Here is an 18,381-nt window from a genome sequence, read left to right as displayed (position 1 = left end):
TTCAGATTAAAAGCGCTTATTATTTGCACGCTATTTTTATATGTACATATAGCGTACGTGTCTCAAATATATGAGTACATAAAAATTGAGTTTAATTGCCTTCAATTGCTGCCAGAACAAATTGCCATGCTATTTATAATGTCGCCGGTGTTTGCGGCTACAGACAAAAAAAGAAGAAATTTAATTTATTCTCTTATAAAGAATATAAAGTAAATTTGTGAAGTGTAATGATTATAAAATAATATTAACAATAATAATCATCAATAAAAGTAGAGAGCACGGCTCTTATGTTGTTTCGTCCCGTTTGAAACGGACAGACAGAATTTCCGGAGTCATGTTGACCTCGTTGTCGAGCTTCCCATATATGCACCAGTCGTTGCTTGGACTGCTCTCGATTTTTGATGGCTCCGTGGGTTCGGATTGATTGTCGCAGCCGTGATGCGAATCACCGTGATCGTTCTCGTCGATGGACCATTGCGACGCAATCTCCTTGAACGGCTGCAAACAGCTCGCATTTTGCTGTATGTTCTCCAATTCCTCGTCGCAGAGACGCTCGACCTCCGACAGCTTCTGCTTGTAGGCGTCGACAAGCACTCGTTTGTACGAGTTGTAACGTTGCTCAGCTTGCTCAAGGGAGTGTCGATCGTGGTACTTGGCAAGATTTTTCTCGTATTCCAATATCATTAGTTCTCTGATGCTCGGTTCTAACGTAAGATCAACGATGTTACCTACAAATTCACTGTTATTAATTCTAGATAGGTGCATAAAAAATATATATTAAATTTTAATAAATCATTTGTTTGAATGTCAAATATTTACTAAATATAGACATGAAAAAATATAAAGATGTATTTATTAGCGCTTCTGTAGCAGTAACTCATTTTTTTTTCAGAGCAGCAGATTTGCTGGTGCCTCGTCATTTAATGTACTTATTATTACATTTAGCTATTTTTCTTACTTAATTTCTGTAATCACTGTTCAATTATAATTGATGCACTGATAATTAAACTAAATTAAATCAAATAAATTGAAAAATTCAAAGCCTCTTTATATAACAATAATCAATAACATTAAAAAAGGAGAAATAAAAGTCAAATTACAATTAAAAATCTAAATTTCTTTGATAATTTATTCTAATATATTGCGAAGAATATCACGTAATTTTGGCGTTTCGTCCTGGCTTCCACACCAATACTTTACTGATGAATCCATGAATTCATAGTGGAAGCCGAGACGAAACGCTAAAATTACGTGATATTCTTCACAATATATTAGAATAATTATCAAAGAAAAGATTTTTAATTGTAATTTGACTCTTACTTCGCCCTTTTTAATTAAATTAAATCAATTCAAATTAATTATTTCTTTTTATTAAGTAAATATTTATTTACTGTAAGTAAATGTTTTAGTCGGCAATTTAAATAAAAATATATTTAAATAAAGATTTATTAAAATTTAATATATTTTTTCTCAGTATCAAGATTAAATCATGTGAATAAAGAAACGAAAAAAATAACAGATAGATTTAAAGCTTTATTCTCACAGATTCTCCATACTATCTCAGATTGTAACTTTAGCAGCGAAAAAATACGCGATAAAAATTCTTGTAAAATACTTTAATATGTAAATATCAAAGGTAGTAATAGTGAATAAACAGAAGCCTTTTAATAATATTAAAATAAATTCATTATTTCAAAAAATTTGTTTGAGAATCTAAAATTCTCTAAGATTTATACATATATATATATGTATATATTTAGGAATTTATTCATTTATAATTTTCCAAAATTTTCCTCTTTTATTCACTCGTTTTATAAAAAATCAATTAAAGACCATAAATTATTGATTAAGTACTGATAATTGCTATTGCTAATCATTACCTAAATCGCTTGAGAGCGGCGATTCAACGGCATAAGCCGCAGCTGCGGCTCGTGCGGCGGCAGTTGCCTCTTCAAACGCAATAGCATCGCTCCTTTCGCGTAAAAATTGAAATTCCTCTTTCTTCTTTTTCCAAAGAGCTGTTTCTTTGTTCAGTTTTTCCCGAAGACTCGTCATCTCCGTCCAGAGCTTCTGAGTGCGCTCGTGAAGGAGAGACCTAATTTTTATATAATTTTCTATTTAACAAATAATAATTTTATTTTGACTAAGAAAATATTAAAATTATAAGAAAACCTCTTTTTAATACTTTTGCTCGAATATTTTTATCGTATTAGTTGTAAAATATAAATTATACTTTTTGTTTATAGTATTTATAATAATATACAAATTTAATAGTATTGTTAAATATAAAATTGATGGAAAAATTTAATTTATTTATTTAAGGCTCCTGATCACTGTGTGAATCTCAAGATTGATGACGTAAAATAGAAATATTCTTTAATAAAACGATATTCGGCTATGTTTAAAAATTAATATCTCGTTATATATCATTGCGAAAACATTGTCTATAAATTATACTGAAATGTCTTTTTGAGTAATCGATAGAATAAATTTGTAAATTATATACAGGGTGTCCCGAGAGTTTCTTCCAATCGCTTTTGTGTAGATAGAGCGGACTAAACTGAATCGAAAAGTCTTCTACCACTTTGCAGTTTACGCAATATTTAACGAGATATTAGACCTTAAAGATAGCCGAATAAACGCGTTCGTCCGGCCTACTACTGCCAAGCGTGCACTTGGTAGCGCGTGGTGGAATCTGGCTCGTTAAATATTGTGTAAACTGCAAAATGGTATAAGACTTTTCGACTCAGTTCGATCCACTCTACCTACTCTTGATATGTAATTTAATCGGTTAATGACACTCTGTGTATATAACTGCTCCGCAATTTTTGCTAAGAGAGAAAAAAGATTGTCTTCAAAATAGTTCTCCTTCAAAAATTAGAATTCACAGCGAGAATACAATACGCGAATTCTCTTCCACAGCCGATGGATGATTCTAGATCTGTCATGAGTGGAAGTTGAGTCTCCGTTCGTTCGACATCGCCTGAGAATCTCTCGGATACATCGTCCTCGTCCGATGTCTCAATATAAATCATAGGTATACTTTCGCGATCAATCACGTCTTGTATACTTCCTTCATTCCGCGTATCGTCGCGTTTTTCTAAGTGACATTTGTGAACTTTACAATTTGAAGACTTCGAATCTTGAAACGCATCGTTCAAAACGACAGACGCTATTTCCGTCGAAGAGACGCGCTTATCATCCATTGCTTTCGTTCTTTTTTTTCGTAAAAACAAATTTAATACAGAATTCACAAGAAATATCGTACCAAATAGAATAATTTCATGTTATGTATTGATGAAAGAAATCGATTTCGTAGATAAATTGCGCTTCCGTTTTGTTTCTCAGAAATAAGCACCACTCACTGACCGCTCAATGATTGGTTATTACGTTCAGAAAATTTGCTCTTGTCTCCTCTCGGAGAGGCCAGCAATCTGAGAGTATTCTTGCACACAGAAACTACAAGTTAAATGCTAATGAGTCTCTGTTTAAGAGAATAATATTGTTCCAATTGATATTACTATCCTGGTTAAGTTAGGTATGGTTAAAAACCTTAAAACCTAATTAGAAAAGAACTTCATATAAAAGGGATACTATTCGTGTTTTTTGTAAAAAGTGTATCTTCTGCTCCCCAAGGAGGATATATGCAAATTATCGCATAGTACTGTAACCCTTCATAGTGGGTCAGAAAATCAAACAGAGAACTCATTAATAAGAAGGAGGGAATATATAATGAAAGAGGTATACAATATATTCTTATTAGCAGACAGATGAGAAATATGAGGAGAAAAATAGGAAAATTCAATTGTATTTGCATTGCATGACGTAAATATTTATCTATGTAACGTAAAAATAATTTTTACAATGTAACAACAAAAAAATTTGCACATTTAGCAGTATTTGCATCACTTGGCGCAATAGAAAAATTTTACGTAATTTGTGTTATCAATTAATCCTCAAGTACTTGCGCGATGAAAAGGTTCTCACTCTTTATCTCTCCATTTCTTAAAGAGAAGTCTGAGAAAAAAATCAGATTCTTTTTATGCTTCTTAAAGTTAAATTCTTCCAACAGAGAGCGCATAAAACTGATTGTTTCATTCTTTAAAAAAAAAATCAATCGTAAAAATATGAATCAAGTCGCGTTAATTCCACGCGAGTATTTATGGATTAATCTTTCATAAGTATATTAACCCTATCTATACACAGTGGGATCTCAGGAACCCCAGTGCAATTTGCTGAATCGAGATTTTTTCGCGTTTCTATTATAAATTTTACTTTTTCTTCAAACTTATATATTTCAAAGCTCCTTAATTCGATTGACTTTTACATATTATGGACTTGTTCCTTAATCAATTGAAAAATTAATTTTTAAATATGTTCATTTTTACAGAAATTACGATAAGAAATATAGATAGAGTCCTAGGGACCCATATGTGTACATCAAGAGTACAAAAACAGTGTGTATAATTAGGGTTAACAATACATTTCATCATCAAATTGCAACAACGAATTGGTAACACTTTATGCAATTTTCAGAGTCGACCGTAAACGTTTGTTTTGGAGAACTCGGCAAAACAATACCGATAGAAAGACAGAGATCGATGTGATTAAGTCGTTGAAGCCCCAATCATAGCCCTATATATATAATTAGATACCACCCGAGGTATTATATGACATGAAAAAAGAAATTTGCAACGTGCGTTCACGACATTATGCTCATCTAATTACCCTGCTATTCCTCGGGTCGACACGCGGATGTATTGCATTGTTTGATTACAAAATGTCCTTAATTACAAAATGACGCAAGGTACATGAATCTACCCGATATAATATAATTTTTATGTACAAATTTCGATCACGGTGGGATGTGTATGAAAAGCAGTAACGATATCGCCATAGCCTAAATTGTCATTAACGTAATCTAGATATAAATTCTAATCGATCTCGCCCGCAAATAAGCTACTAAATTATCATACATATATATACTTAAGTATTAAGATCGATTAGAATCTAAATATGATCGAATGACATTTATATATATATATACATCATGTGTGAGACACTTGTAAAAAAATTCCTCGTGTCAGTCATATTATATAGCGCAAAGAGCAACCGAAATTAAAAAAAATAATAAACTAATCTCTTTACGCTGTTTGCACTTTAGCGACGCGCATGGCGCGCGCGTGTTTGATATCCCGACCGTCTCTGAGGACGTTCAACGTCTAACGATTCGCGACTAGTACGACGGGAGTATAAACTGAGCCTTAAAATTAGATTGAATATAGATAAAAAAAAGTGGAATATCCGTTTAAAAGGCAAAACGCTCGAGATTTGTTCGCACTGCCTGGTTGATCCCTTTGGTCTTCTCCGCCTGCCAGCTCTTGCATTTGCTACGGAAATATCGACATTCTTCCTCGTGATTGGGGTGTTTCATCGGTTTGTAATCCTGCGGCGAGCAAAACTCTTTCTGTTCGCTGTAAAATTTCTTGTATCCTCCCAGTAAGAGATACATCTCCGGATAGTACAGTGCCGGATAGTATTCTTTGTTACACGCACGATCCAGTCTGCGTAGAAATCTCGAGAGATTCGGCCCGCGTTCCCACGAGAACTCGCAATGGAACACGATTATGTTGCGTTTATCAGTATCAAGCTTGATCTTCGGAATGGTGTCAACCAGATGATCGAGCATGGTCTGTTGGATGAGATCCCTATTGTAAATATTCACTGCTCCCGCGATGTGGCCTGCCTCGTATTCATATGGATAGCGGCAATCGATGATCGTATAAGAATCAACGCGATCGGCGAACTCGCCACGTATAAGCGCCGCCAATGTATTAGATGTGATTGATTTTAGATCCTCATGCTCGCCGCTCGTAAGCGGCAGTACACACGGTTTACTGAAATCGCCAATGAGATCGGTGTCAGTGATGCTGCGATGGATCGCCCATTTAATGTTTGTGTGTGTTTCGGTCAAGCCTGTCCTTTCTGATAGACTTCTCTGCAGAGAGCGTGGGTGCGTCAAGGTACTCGAGCGTCTCGCCGACACGGGTGTTGTGTCGAGATGCAAATTGTTGGACTTGCGCGATCTTTTTAATATCGACGCTTCGTCTTCTAACAGGTCTTCCGACGGTCGTTTGTAAGACCTAGCGGAATGCGGTGAGATTTCCATTTGTAATCTGTAATAAGGCGCTGTGGCCTCGTCATAGCTGTACGTTCTCATCATTGTCCTTTTCGAGCAGCTTGCCGTTGGTGAGCGAAATAAGCAAGTGCGGATTTTTGATAGAGATGTTATATTTTCTAACGGTGATGTCCTCATCATCGATGACGTTCCTACCATTGACGGCGTTCCCGCAAGTAACGGCGATCTCATTAGCGATGGCGATCCCATTAGCGATGGCGATCTCATTAGCGATGGCGATCTCATTAGCGATGGCGATCTCACCAGCGGCGGTGATATCGTCTTGATGTTCCGTTTGTATATACCACTTTGTACTGACAACCACTTTTTGACTTTAGATGACATTAGTCCTGGATTAGTCCTGGAGAAATCAGGAGTCGTCGAAACGTCGTAGTCAGCTGATGCTTCGGATGCGACTATGTCGCCGGACAGTAACTTCGAAATGCCGCTCGGTAGCTGCATTTCCTCATCCATGGTCTCTATGTTGTTAAGTTCGTTTACGATCCCATCATCCATACTCTCGTATCCTGACGACAAGCTACGCAAGAGGTTTGAGCTCGTAGTCTTGTAACGACCACGTATTGGAGAAGGTGCGGAAGCAAATGAACACATTGAATAATCTATAGGTACAACACTCCCCAATCTTGCACAGCTCTCGACGTACATTTCGCGCCGCTTATTCTCCTTTTCGCTAGGGCTCAACGGGTGATCGCTGTCTTGACTGTTTTCCTCGTGAATTTGCAAAGGTTGTCGTGCTTTCTTATAATATATCTGAAAGAATACGTCAATAAACAATAAAATCACGATTTTTAAAGAAAAAGATCGAACTTTGAAGAGAAAGGAGCACATATTCCACGACAAATTTCTTAAATCAAAAGATTTGAGAATAATTAAGGAAGATGAATATATACATAATGGAAAAGAGAAGAGTAAAGAGAAAAAGGAACGAAATATCCTCAACATTTTATCAAACATTCATACAACTAAAAAAACCGAATCGCCGACTGCGTATGTCTTATAAGGGAATTTGTTTCCGGTGATTTTTATCGATTAATTATTAAAGAAAAGCCGGAAGGAGAGAAAGGAAAGTGTGTCATAGATGCGATCGCCGAAGGAAAGTAAGAGAGGGTGGGAAAATACACGAAAGATAGCCGCTAATCGAATCAACAGCGGTCGCAGTCGGGCGCGCAAGGTGTCACGTGTATTATGAAAAAAATCAGAGATCAATGCGCGGAATAACGGAAGGGAAGATAATTTTCTTCCTCTATTATTTCTTTTTTTCCCGTAGTGAAATGGAATTCCACTATCTCCCTATCGGTCGGCTTGAATCGTTGCCGTTAAAACCTCATTGATGATAAGCAGCAGCTGTACGATGCATATTCGGCACGCGAGCTGGATTTGTCGTTTGACTTAAATGGTAATAACCCCGTGTTTGCGTGTACAACATCCGGAATTGAATTGAATATGCATGGAAGAGGTGTAAAAATCGTGTCCGATCTCGCGGCAGCGGATGCCCCACTAACTGGGTTTTAAATTTCGATATCCCTGAAAGATCTATAAGATTTATCGGTTGATATCGCGATTTAATGCAAGTTCTAAAATCAATTATTTGACATCAAACTTGTATTAATATTTAATATGCACCTCAACAAACGAGAAATTATTTAAAAATGTTGAATATTCATTGAAGCGATGTCGAATCAAGTTTTTAAGTTTTTTTAATCCATTTACATTTTGTAAAAATCGTCGAAAAAATTTTTTTACGAAAATTTGACTGATAAAATGTGTATGGATATTTTGTTATTAAAGAATGTTATCGTAAATTTTAAACACATCCTTACCCTACGAGGCGTACGATTGAATAAATTACTTGCAGCGCCACAGTTCTCTTTGTTGTAATCATTCTTTCCAAGGGATTCTCGCCATCCACGTGGATTTATTGTATTCAATAATACATTGTTCGAATCTTGACAAATCTTGCTCTCTGGAAATGAAAAGCTGCAAGCATACGAACGAAATCGATTATTAAGTACAAATGTCATATTGTAACATAAAATCGTATTTATAAAATTAATTTAATATGCAAAGTAACCAGCATAACCTAATAAAGTACATTTAGTTGAAAAGAAATTGTGAGTGGAAGTGTAAGTGTAAGTGTTATTAATATACAAATAGTGATTTCGCAAATAAAGCATTGATCTGATTTTTAGTGAATAGTGATATGCAATTGCGGTTGATTTAATTTTCCACGAATAGTGCTTTGTGCAAGTCATAGACGACCTTAAAAGGCATTACGAACGACGATTTTATGTCGCACTAAAATTTTTTCTACACGAAAATTTGGGTGAGTAGATACCTTTTTTTCAGAATTAATTGGGAATAATTCAAATTCTAATTGTTATCTTTCGATTGCTCTTGTAAAATTCCACAGCATCATTTATCATTTTCACAATGTATTTACCGGGTGATTTATTGCGCATGCGCACATTGCCACGTGCTGATCACTTGACGCGGGAAATACACAACGCGCGCGCGCCCTGCGCGCGTACACACACACACAGATCACATTTCCTAAACTAAATCTAATAAAACATTCTTAAATACGCTTCTCTTTTCATTTTAATCCTTATATTTTTTAATAGTTAATAATATCGATGATATTATTGTTAATAATTATTAACAATAAAATATCTGGGATAGTTAATAATATCGATGATAAAACACTAATTATTTTTGCTATTTATTTAACTGGTTTATTTATTATATCATTAAATTACAAAATATTTCCTTTGACATTTCACTAACTGGAGCACTTTCCGATATGATACAAGAAATTATATTAAAAGAAATGTTTTCATTATTTCAAATCGAAGGCACAGATATAACTTTTGCAAGATGCAGCAAATATTTATTAATATTTCACTCATCAAGAACTTTTCTTGAACTTTGGATTTAGGACTCCCCAAAACTTGGTATTTGAAGGCAATCAACACATTTAAAAAATTAATTATAGTTTAGAAGATTAATTAGAGTTTAGATTAAGCACTATCGATCGAAATATACATATATATATGTTTCACAAAATAACACGACACTGCATTATTTAAAACTGATTTGCCTGCACCATGCATACCTTTTATTCACTCCATTTCTCACGGTTGACGAAAAGTTCCTTGGATGACAAAAAGTTGACAAATCCATATTCACCGGCCTCTATGATACCGTTGATATTTTCCACAAAACGAATAAACATTCGACCGACCAAAGATTCCAGCTAAGCAACCCAAACGCGGGACAGTATCACACTGTACGAAATTCTGCGGTGCACACGTGTTTTATATGCTGTATAGTGGGGTACGAGCAAGAGTGGGGGACAGGTACGACCAATCGCAGACCGCACCCTTAAGGGCCCGCCAGTGGTGGGGACGCAATAATTTCTTTTGAAAGCGATCGTACACTGTGGGGGGCCGCGCTCACGTATATGCATCGTTAAATTTCCGCGCGCAAGTGCACATATGTGCACGTTATCCACACACGTGTACGTTGGATTCGATCCTTGTCTGATCGTTCCGGCTCGCCCTCATTCCTCGGTGGCTCTCGTACAGTCCTTTTTTCCCGTGCGAAAGGCGCCGACTCTCGACAGTGAGCTTCTTGGCTTTGTACATTTTTAATTCAAGAGTCTGTTGTAGCATTTTACGTAATTATGTATAGTTTACGTAATTAATTGTATGAAATCAGTATACAAAACTATAAATAGTAAAATAAACAATTACAAATATCGAGGTTTTTTACGAAAAAAATTGGCTATTATAACATGATATTCAGAATTTTAATCAGAAGGTAAAAATTTATCTTCAAATAGAACTTATTAAAATACTTATGCGTCTTACTAAGGGAATAATGTGTGAGCTACGTATTGGCTAATGAGCATTTAACTCTTTGTCGTGAGAAACGATTTTCATAATTTAATTCCTTCTTGCTAAAATTTAAGGAAGGATACAGCCGTCAGCTTCATCCCTTTTGCTCTCCTTTGCCTTTTAGAGATTCAATTCTATTAATCTTTCTCTATCTTCTCCATCGTTTTTTTTACTGATATGATAAATTAAATAATTATTTTTATTGATTCAAGTATACAGGAGAGAATATCTACTTCAATATTCTGTGTACATTAAACCAATGAACACATTGATTATAATAGAGCACATGTTGAACAAAGTATGAGACCCATAATGCGAAAACACGTAAATATTCAAGGGCACAATGTAAAACTTCGTTTCAAAAATGGTTGTAAGAAAAAATATACAGCTTCTAAAGTTGTCCATTCGTCTTTACGGATGACCATATTTTCTTCAAATTCAAAGTTTCCATTTATCTTGCCATAAGAAAATACTTTTCTTCAAGAATTTTGTCCATATAAACAGAATCCCGATTTTTCTTCAAAAAAATTTAAAATACGTAAGCTGCTGGAAAAGTTTCTGTAAACGATATGAAAAAAAAACATGTAAAATTCGGTAAAAATAGTCATTTACCGAAATTTACATGTTTTTTTTTTTTCATATCGTTACCACGTGCCATTAACATGTACACTTAAACAATGCAAGAGGTACGATTTTGTTACATTCTTTAGGGAAACAGACATATCGTACATAAATATAAGAGTCGGTCGGTAATTATCATTTAGAATTTGAGTTAGAAAAGTATACACAAAACTGACCATCTCGACTTAACTGTTACTTTATTTCGATACCTCAATATTAAATATTCTCATTGATAAAAATGTTAAGAGATTTAAAAAGTACATAATCCTCTTACGTTGAAGTATATCTAATTCGCATTTGTTGAATTTGTTACGAGACCTGATGTTCATCATACACGAAGAATATGTAGGTTAGTTTAGGTTAAAATTAAAAAAACTAATAAATAAAGATACCAACGTATTTAATAACTTTTAAAAATCTCGAGAAAGTAAATCTTAAAATTGGAAATTCTCATTAATTTTTTGTAGATTTTCGAAAACTCACATTACTGGTACCGTCGCTACACTGAAATTACTAAAAATATTAAGTAAAATCAGTATGACAGTTAGATGTGGTAATTTTTACAAATACTAGCCATATTTAAGACAGCCATATATATCATACGTCTGCAAGAAAAGCAGTAAAACACAAGTAAAAAAACACAAATAAAAAATATAAAGTATTTAAAAGAAAAGAAAGAAAATTGCGCATTTTAAAATTAATTATTTATGAATTAGTTAATTTAGGGTTAATCATAAATTATTTCAAATTTCCTAAAAATAATATGTAGATGTTATTGTAATTTTAATAAGACAAATAATCCTATATTGTTGATCGAAACGAATCTTAGTGCTTAATAATATTCATATGAAAATTTTATAAATACAGAGTAGAATTTATATTAATTTTATTATGGTGTATTTCTTTGAAGTATTTGAATTCAATGTACTACTTTTTTTATTAAATATTTAAAACACAATTCACCCTATTAGACAAAATTCGAAAATTTCGACTTGTGTCACTTTTTTGCAGTGTAGAGGTGCGACATAAGTATTATTGTGTGCTTTGTATTCTGATAAAGTGATATCTATAGAAAGATAGAAGATTCATTATTTTTAACAAAGCTGGGAAAAACTAAGTGTTTATTTCGCTTCTTTAGAAATCTCTTTTCTCTAAAACCAACTACGCCCTCTACTTAAAAATTAAATGCTTGTTAATCCACGTGTTGAAAGTTCGAATTTAAAATTCTAATTCCGTAATAATACGAGTGTATTTGGAATATAAATCGATAAGGGCGTCACTGTGTGTGTGTGTGTGTGTGTTTGAAATCTGAAAGATACGCAAACGCCAATCGTTTCTCATTAATAACCTCACTCGTTTTCCCCGAAATCAATACAGCATCTCAGAGAATCCAACGTACTTATTGACTTATATTCTTGGGACTGAATCAGCTGTCGTTTGACTTTATCGCACCCCTACGTGAATTCTTTTGAAGTACCACATGTGGGGTAGTTTCTTCACACGTGCGATTGTTCCAGCCGCGAGAGAAAGAATGAGGAGGAAGTGTACTCCTACTCCTACAGTGGCACGAGGAAGAAGCCAAGATACCCCCCATCGTAACTCTGGATGGACATACGCGACCGGTAACGTCGAGTGCCATGCACAAGATTTGCCAAAAAGCAAAGAACATGTATGTGACGGTACATACCAGTGGCGTCGGCCGCATGGGGGTAGTTCTCAGCTGCTATCCGCCGTGAAACCAGCGAATCGGGGGTCGCAGACCCCCTTGCGGACAGCTGCCAGATCGTACACCTTCGACGTTTCGCTCCCTCCCAGTCGTTACCCCGTCGCGAGTAACCTACCCCTCGCGCAATTTATTGCATGACGCACATGGAGTAACAGCTTTTTACCGATCGTTTTCTCGCACCTCAATATCGACATCGCATGACACACAATTCATAGCGATTTCTCTTATTCGAATTTTAATCGTGTCTACGATCAAGCGAAATTGTCTGTCCAACTATTTAGTCTCCCTTACATTCTTTAACTCTTTAGATGATCTTTGTTTTACTTATAGCCTAAATTATGAAGTCATCAAAATAATGACATAAAGATCTCAAGTACGATGAGCAACACTGCAAAAAGTTTTGACTTCTAGTTCGAGCTTACATAATTGTTTTGATAATTAGCAACATTATTTTCAAATTTTTAACTAGCTATTTTTTAATTTTTTCGACAAAACCTTTTCTTTCCATGTTCTATTAATGAGAGATTCATATCGAGATAGTAAAAAAAAAAACCTACAATCAGCGCTAAATATACAACTGTATTTTCTATAATGCTGTCAATGCGCTCTTATCAACGACCCAGCGTCATCCATGAATGATCGATATTCGTTCCAGACTATTAATCCCTTGTAACTCGTTTGCCAGGGGAGGAATGTGCCATGGAGATGCCTCTTCTATTTCATACCGAGACATTCATATGTTCATGACGTTTCAGACGTATGCGTGCGAATATATGCGGTGACAGTGATGGCGGGGTGGTGAAGTACCGGCCAATATCGACAAATACCGGTCGCAAGGCGAGGTGGGGATGCTGACTGACGACGGTGGCAATGCTGGCTATCGACTTTGATTTTTCTGTGAGAAAGAGTGCAGATGGCCGTATCCATTGTGAGGGTTGGCGCGTGCCAAGGGTGTCGACGGTGTACCGCACGAGACACGCGGTCTCTTTCTCCCTCTTTCGCCCTGTAGCGCCGTATCTCCCTCCTCCGTCTATGCGTGCGAGACGGACGCTGCTAAGTGCACGGTCGCCGCGTTCCCGCGCGTACGCATACGCACACGTGAGAGAATGCGTGTGCGTGTACGCATGTCGTGCCGACGCCGACAGGTATAGGCGGTCTATACGCACCGGTCGCCGTGCGCTACGCGCCGCTACCACGGCACATGTAACGCGCGGCGTTGTTTCCGATCGATGCACGATCCGTCGGCGGGAAGCCACTTACGTAATACCTGCCACGAGGTTCTCAAACGAAAAATTTTACGGTATCTTCCTAAAATAAGGAAGAATTACAAATACGGCTGTGTATGTAGCAAAAAAATTATGTATTAAATTTACATATAATTTTTATAATTATATAATTATATAATATAATTAATAAAATTTTAATATACAATTATATCCTTAAATAATTATACAATTAAAAATTTTGTTCTAATCACAATCTGGTTGAAATGATTGAATGTTGTTAGAACAATGCAATTCTTAATTTATTTAACTAACAAAAACTTTTTTGTTTAAAATAAATTTTTTTAATTAAAAACTAAGAAAGTTTTTATAAGTCATATATCACACTTCTCTCAGTAAACATAACCGACGATTTTTATTTGCAAAACAATCGAATTGCGATTAAAGAACCACTGGTGACGATGACCCGGTAACCGTAAGTTTACAGACGTATACGGGAACGTCTCCGCAGCTTCCTAAACGGGATCATCATCTGTTCCTCCGTGTGTGTCTCACCCTTATAGAGACGGCACCCCGGCCGATTACACTATTCTTCTGACGTTCGCAGCAGCCGCTGATCGCAGATGTAACGCATAAGTAAGCGGAATTCGCGATATCATATGTATGTCGAAGCGAGACGGCGAGAAAGAATGGCGAACGGGGAAGACGTTCGAGGAGGAGAAAATTTCAACCCCTACGGGGAATGTTATGAAAGACAGCGGCGCGAATGGCGGAACGGATGCAGTGAAGATGAGAAGGGAAGACGAAAGAGATCACCAGTTATATGAATCCCAAGATGTCTTAAGGAAATCTTTTTCAGTAGCTGCGATAATCGATCGTAACTAATTGTCATATCGCCGCATCGATCTAAAGAAAAACTATTTCATTTCGCTTCTCATCTCATTCCGCTCAACTGTGACGATATGTAATAAACCTGTCGATATAATTGTACAACATTGTTAGATATTAAAGAAGCAATGATAACCCAACCTCTTGAGTTAAATAATTTTTTATTTTTTGTCTTCATACGTGTCAAAATTTAAATAAATCCATTTCTGCAGTTAATTTTACAGTAGATGATATTCATTACACACCTAATAAATAATAAACTGAATTTATCAGTCAAATTCAATACTTATATTTTTTAGTTACATTTGTTTTATTTTATTGTTTTTGTTAAACTAACGATATACTTTTGTGAACCTGGCACCTGATTTTAACTAAATTAAATTTTTTAATAAAACAAATGAAAGTATTTTGTTTGTAATAAAAATAATTTCATTTATAGTTCCATATATTAGAAATATAAAATTAAAAAAAAATTACTGTCACCCGACTTTGAGATGTCTCGAATCCGTTTGCGGCATCTTCCTTAGACTCGTCTGTAGTTATTTGTAGTGATTTTCCGGTTATTTGTAGTTGCGTTGAAAAATTACAAACGATTAACAACAAATTACGAGAATTTGTCATTATTTCAAATATCTTAAATCCAATCGCGGGTACAATTATAAACGACCGGCGAATCACTACAAACAATTCTAAGGAAGATGCCGGATTCGAGATATCTCAAAGTCGGGTGACAGTCATTTTTTTTTAATTTTATATTTTCTAATATCTATATGGAACTACAAACGAAATTATTTTTACTACAAACAACTACAAAGGAAATACTTTCATTTTTTTATTAACAAATTTAATTTATTTAAAGTCCCATGTGAAGTTTACAAAGGTACAATATATTGAGCAATGATAATAGAAATTAATAAAAATAATTCAAATTGAGCATAATTTTGCATGATGAATTTAACAGCGAAGCGAAATAAAAAACGTCAACGGTTAGCGGTAGTAGCAGTAAGGATGTTTTTATACGAATTGAGGAATTTAATTATTCATTCGCGCAAGACATTCGAAATTTGCATTGCATATTTCAAGTGAATTAATCTCTTAAGTTTTTATACAGCAACGAAGGGGAAATAATACGTCTAAACTTATATCTATTATAATATTTTTTATTACTACACACATCTTATTAAATATTTTATCAAGCTGTTGCGTAACGCAGTGCTTTTAATACTTTCCCCTTCAACCCTTTCAATTCGCTCTCCATCGAACATAAAAAAAGTCGTGTAGCTTTATTTATAATTATATTATGTAATATCGTCTTCATTAATAAACATTTTGGTCCTCATTTGATATTCATTCACCTCACTTTTATTGATAAATGCGTATAAAAATATCTATACAACATAAACTATATAATACGTACTTAGCATATATAATCTAAAAAATAAATGTGCGCACGAATTTATAAAAGTGAGATGTAAACTATACCGGCTTTATATAAAACAAAATTTTAAGTATGTTTATATAAATCATGGCATTGCGTTCTTCTTCGTATTAAAAATGAGCGAGCAATCGCTCCATTAAATCCTGCTCTTTGATTGTCGGGAATTGGATCGGGAAGGAATCCGTTGTTAACCCGTGTCCGACGGGTTAAGGGTAACAGTATTGCAAATATCATGGAGGACAGAAAATTCTTTCGTTGCAGAGTATGGCGAAACGCTCCATAACCCCTGACTCTGAAAACACTCTGATTGCCTATTGTTAACCGCACGCATATCCGACGGTGTGTATATGCATACGCACACGCGTACGAATGCAACTATATGTCATCCGAGTGAACCATATCACACGCGTGCGATAGGTAAAATATTGTTACTCGAGACGAAAGGATAGCAGGTACGCGACGGTTGTGAATTATATGCATTATATGTATGTACCGTCGTGCATATACAAAAGAAAGTTTGATTTTCTGCTCCGACTTGTAGGGAGTGCGGTGTCTCATTTTGTAATTTTGCAGCGCGGACATTTATTGCAGAGTATGGCGTCGCTTTAAATCAGACTAAACCGTTGAAAACGTAGTTGAAAATACTGAAGCTTCTTACATAAAATCGCGTTTAATCAATTATAAGTAATTATAAATTATGTTAATGTAATTATATTAATTAATTTTAATTGTATAGTAAATTATTAATTACACTCAGGTTTGCAGAATCAGATATATTTATATATAAATTCACACAGAAATATTTAAGCACAAAGATCCGAATCTTTAACCAAATATAAGATTGCTTTTATCTAATTAAATTTATTCTTATCGGTGTTGTTCGAATTCGTCATATAATTGTTTATTAAATGCACTGTTCAAATTTTCTCTAAAGTGTCATAGTACTCTAAAAACTATTTCGTGATAAAACACGGTGCTATTGGTACAATTTGCGCAGCAGGATTTTAAATAAATTGAGATTTTAAATAAATTGAGAAAATCAACTAAAAATAATGTTTTCGGCTATTTTCTACATTTTTTATGGCAAAACGTATTTATTTTTAAATAGAATAAAATCATATTTATCTCAATTTGATAGTTGTGATATAGCTTGTTTCATTTCCTAGTTAGGCATAATTCAATTTCAAATATAGATATGGTAATATTATTATAGAAAAGTACACATGAAGCTTTCAGTATATTTATAAATATATATATTTTATTTAAAAAAAAAACCATTCATATTTTAATATAATTTGTAAGACATTCCATTTGTTTGACATTCTAAAATGTCTGCAGTAAGTATAAGCTGCAGTAATATAAGCTAAGCACTAAACCTTCTTTACCTTATAAGCTCCGGTTCTCACAATGGGTATCTATTCGTTTTGTGACATTTTCTTGTGAAAAAGAAAAAAAAATCAGTCATCAATAAATTTCCTGTTTCTCTGATCAAGTCTTTTCCTAATAACATTTTCTTGAAATTCTGCGTCGTTCTTGTATTCACAATATGTCTTCAGGTAGACGAAGTTTACAATTAGACGAAAAAATAACAATCTTTGACTCAAAAATTTTAAATTTAAACCGTACGTGCAGTGGTCATAAGAAAAAAAGCTTAAATAAGTATCAACTCATACTTTTCGAATCGTTTTAAATAAATTTTCATTCTTGGTTTCTGGTTTCGATGTATTTAACCAATCGATATGAGCTTCTTGCTTCTGAGATAATCCAAAATGATTAACATTGAAATCTTACACTCAACCGATATTGGTAAACTTTTGAATAAAACACAGTTCAACATTCGCGTGTATTATAAAACTTATTCCGATTGTGTAATGGGATGAAATTTGAGAATGTTGTCTACAATTTAACATGTCAATAATAAATACACAAGGAACAGTCAATAAACAGTAATGTTCGTTAAATTTTTTATTAATTTCTTTTTTATTTTAATTTTATTTATTTTTGGAAATTTTGTAGATTTTCGAAATTGTGAGTGCCGTTTTATATAAAAATAACCAACCAAGCGCTTTTGATCTAATATGAACGAAATGGGAACTACGGGAACAGCCAGATGTTCATTACATCGATGATAAGTCTGTGAACTTTGGTGAATCATTATTATTCGCTGGTGATGGCTCGTACCCCGTTATTGATTAACTGCGAAACTCGGTCCTGCAACAGCTGCACCCGTATATTCTGTCATGCTAGCAAGCGCTGAAGAATACCCTATGGCTCTTATGCCAGGGGGGAAAAACAAAGTTCATGGGGGCGTACGTGGGTACGATAGAATAGAGAGCCTAAGTACTATGAGAGTGAACGTTCGCCAATCGATCGATCGAGTTGCGAGCTTA

The 18,381-nt window shown here is 34.7% G+C and overlaps 2 protein-coding genes across 2 annotated transcripts in view; both read right to left on the bottom strand.

The window, feature by feature from the left end:
- Window positions 1-18: 18 nt before the first annotated feature.
- LOC108783501 (uncharacterized) lies at window positions 19-3,206 on the bottom strand. The gene is made up of 3 exons (XM_018552071.1): window positions 2,905-3,206; window positions 1,881-2,095; window positions 19-728 (listed from the first exon to the last, which is right to left on the bottom strand). The coding sequence occupies exons 1-3, from the start codon at window positions 3,204-3,206 to the stop codon at window positions 286-288; spliced, it is 960 nt and encodes a 319-aa protein (XP_018407573.1). The 3' UTR covers window positions 19-285.
- A 1,007-nt stretch (window positions 3,207-4,213) lies between these two features.
- LOC108783500 (uncharacterized) overlaps window positions 4,214-18,381 on the bottom strand; it is a 50,339-nt gene continuing 36,171 nt past the window's right edge. The window contains exons 3-4 of the mRNA XM_018552070.1: window positions 8,020-8,176; window positions 4,214-6,949 (exon numbers count right to left, since the gene is read on the bottom strand). Coding sequence (XP_018407572.1) covers window positions 5,309-6,949; window positions 8,020-8,176 — 1,798 coding nt within the window. The 3' untranslated portion in view covers window positions 4,214-5,308. The remainder of the gene's footprint in view (window positions 6,950-8,019; window positions 8,177-18,381) is intronic.

Source organism: Cyphomyrmex costatus, unplaced genomic scaffold (assembly GCF_001594065.2).
Source record: "Cyphomyrmex costatus isolate MS0001 unplaced genomic scaffold, Ccosl1.0 scaffold154, whole genome shotgun sequence".
In the NCBI taxonomy this organism is placed as follows: Eukaryota; Metazoa; Arthropoda; class Insecta; order Hymenoptera; family Formicidae; genus Cyphomyrmex; species Cyphomyrmex costatus.
The sequence above is the reverse complement of the archived record's forward strand: the minus strand, read 5'-3'. Positions and strand labels throughout refer to the sequence as shown.

Excerpts from the sequence above, each read along its gene's own strand:
- LOC108783501 (XM_018552071.1), bottom strand. The coding sequence starts at position 3,206 with ATGGATGATAAGCGCGTCTCTTCGACGGAAATAGCGTCTGTCGTTTTG. Across the intron at positions 2,096-2,904 it reads GGCTGTGGAAGAGAATTCGC|GTCTCTCCTTCACGAGCGCA; the intron begins GTATTGTATTCT and ends TATAAAAATTAG. Across the intron at positions 729-1,880 it reads GCCGCTCTCAAGCGATTTAG|GTAACATCGTTGATCTTACG; the intron begins GTAATGATTAGC and ends GTGAATTTGTAG.